Here is a 2,132-nt window from a genome sequence, read left to right as displayed (position 1 = left end):
TGTAGACAGATTAGGATTTTTGAATAGAGTGATTGAAAAAATGTTTTCAAAACCTCTTTTCACCAGAACCAGTCTTCACGGTGTGCTGAATGCATACAGGGTCACTGTTGGGATTCTCTCCTATTCTGCAGTTTGCTCTTACCCCACTGTTCATGGGTGAAAGTAAGGAAGTGTTCTTTAGACAATTCAGGATTTTCTCACAGTTGCAGAAAGTATATTGCCTTGCGTAGAGAAATATTCTCTTTGTATTTTCTCTCGATATATTAATAAATCCATGAATTGTGGCAAATATTCCTTACAGCTTGTTGGGAGTTGTAGCTGTTTAGTACTTACATAGAAAAATTTTATAATTAGAAAATGCATTTTGTGGTTTAGGTAGATTTCATGAAAATAAGTCAGTTGAGAAACCAAAGCTCTTAATTATTTTCCCAGCAGTCATTCCTATCACCATTAAAATGTGCTTAATTTGTCCAATTAAAAAAAAAAAATCTGTGGAGCTCATCTCACCCTCCAGGTACAGCCCCAAGACTCGGTCTATTATACATTCAAATTTCTTGAAAAGGCAGCTGCTGTTCTCCATGCTCTAAAGGCCAACCCCACCCAATGGTATAAATCCTCTCATCCAAGTTACTAGTGGAACCAAAGTTAGGAAAGCTTTGGGCACATTTCAGTCTTTATAGTGATGAACTGCACAGCCGCTTTCAACATTTTTGAGCCCTTTCTATGTCTTGAAACCTTCTTTCTTGGCTTCCACAAAGTTCCATTCTCTTCTGTGTCTTTCTGCCTCTGTAAATGCTCCTTTATAGGTAAACAGAATGTATCTTGAGTTCATATTGAAACAATAAGAAGTATAAAGTTATATCTGTGATGAAGTACTTAAATAGTGGCATTATTTAAAAGAGCCCCACACTTCAACTATGAGAGCTTTGTCAGTCACCAACTAATTTTGTAACCTGAAATGAGTCTCTTCTCTCCTGAATTGAATTTCTTCTGAAAATGTAGAAGACTTAGTTGAATAATCTCCAAGTGTTGATAAAGATCTGCTGGAGTTGGTAAGGGAAAGAAAAGGCGTCTGACATTGTGTTCCTGTGCAAGGTTTTCGGGGACTTTGACAATGCCCCCTCCTGAGCAGGGATGAGGAAATTGGCTTTTACTGATAAGCTAAAAAAGGGCAGTGCCTTTTGTGACTCCAGCCCAACCTTTGGCACACTCACTCAAGAAAGATATAAATGAGAAGCTCAACGGAGCTCTCAGCCATGGCCTTTCTTGGCAAGATGAAGCCCAGCATCTTCTTTGTTCTTTCTCTGCTTCTCATTCTTGAGAAACAAGCAGCTGTGATTGGGCAACATGGTGAGTGGATAGTGTGGGCCTCAGAAAAATCTAGTCAGGAAGAATGGATTATAAGGGAATACTGGGGGCCAGTAGAAATCTGCATAGGTAGAGACTCTTCTCTCTCACGGGAATTGGATCTCCTGCACTGAAAGCCACATCCCTCTGGGAACGTCAAGATTTGATGGGGAAATGGTGGGGGTAGGGGCTGCAAGGGAATTTTGGAGATAATGGAACAAATACATTCTTATCAATTACCAGGTATATCACGAGAACAGTTACCAGATGAAATATATGAATTTCCATATTTACTGCACGGTGAACCACTCCACCCTGAAGAACAAAGCAGATGCAAGGATGGATCTGCCGGTAGTTATGTCCTATATGTAATTAGAATGCCAGGCCAATATTTGAGAAAAGATAAAGTCTTAGTCTATAGAGGACCACAAGTTTGGCCAAAATATGGTTCTCAAGGCCATTTTCCTATCCAAATGGTACAGCCAGTGTATGACAAAGATCAAAACCAGGTAAAAAAATCTTAATCCAGATGAACAGCATGTCCAAAATGCAAATAGAATGACGGGAATATGCAAGTAAAGATGAAACCTCACTCAATGATGAACAAGGTAGGCCACAAGATGAGTCCTGAGATTTTTTTCTTTTCAAAACTTTAGAATTTGTATATGACAAAAAAATCAAAATTCTAATCAAGAAGAAGAGAATGGCATTGGTTTTTTAAAAAAATTTTATTGAATCAAAATTGATTATACATATTTTGGGAGTTGAACATTGAGATATATTGA

The 2,132-nt window shown here is 38.3% G+C and overlaps 1 protein-coding gene across 1 annotated transcript in view; it reads left to right on the top strand.

Annotated features, from left to right (window-relative positions):
• The first annotated feature begins 1,274 nt into the window (after window positions 1–1,274).
• Window positions 1,275–2,132, top strand: part of LOC103604976 (semenogelin-2-like) — a 5,680-nt gene continuing 4,822 nt past the window's right edge. Inside the window, exon 1 of the mRNA XM_008589559.1 lies at window positions 1,275–1,350. Coding sequence (XP_008587781.1) covers window positions 1,275–1,350 — 76 coding nt within the window. The remainder of the gene's footprint in view (window positions 1,351–2,132) is intronic.

Source organism: Galeopterus variegatus, unplaced genomic scaffold (genome assembly GCF_000696425.1).
Source record: "Galeopterus variegatus unplaced genomic scaffold, G_variegatus-3.0.2 Scaffold5513, whole genome shotgun sequence".
NCBI classification, from domain to species: Eukaryota; Metazoa; Chordata; class Mammalia; order Dermoptera; family Cynocephalidae; genus Galeopterus; species Galeopterus variegatus.
The sequence above is the reverse complement of the archived record's forward strand: the minus strand, read 5'-3'. Positions and strand labels throughout refer to the sequence as shown.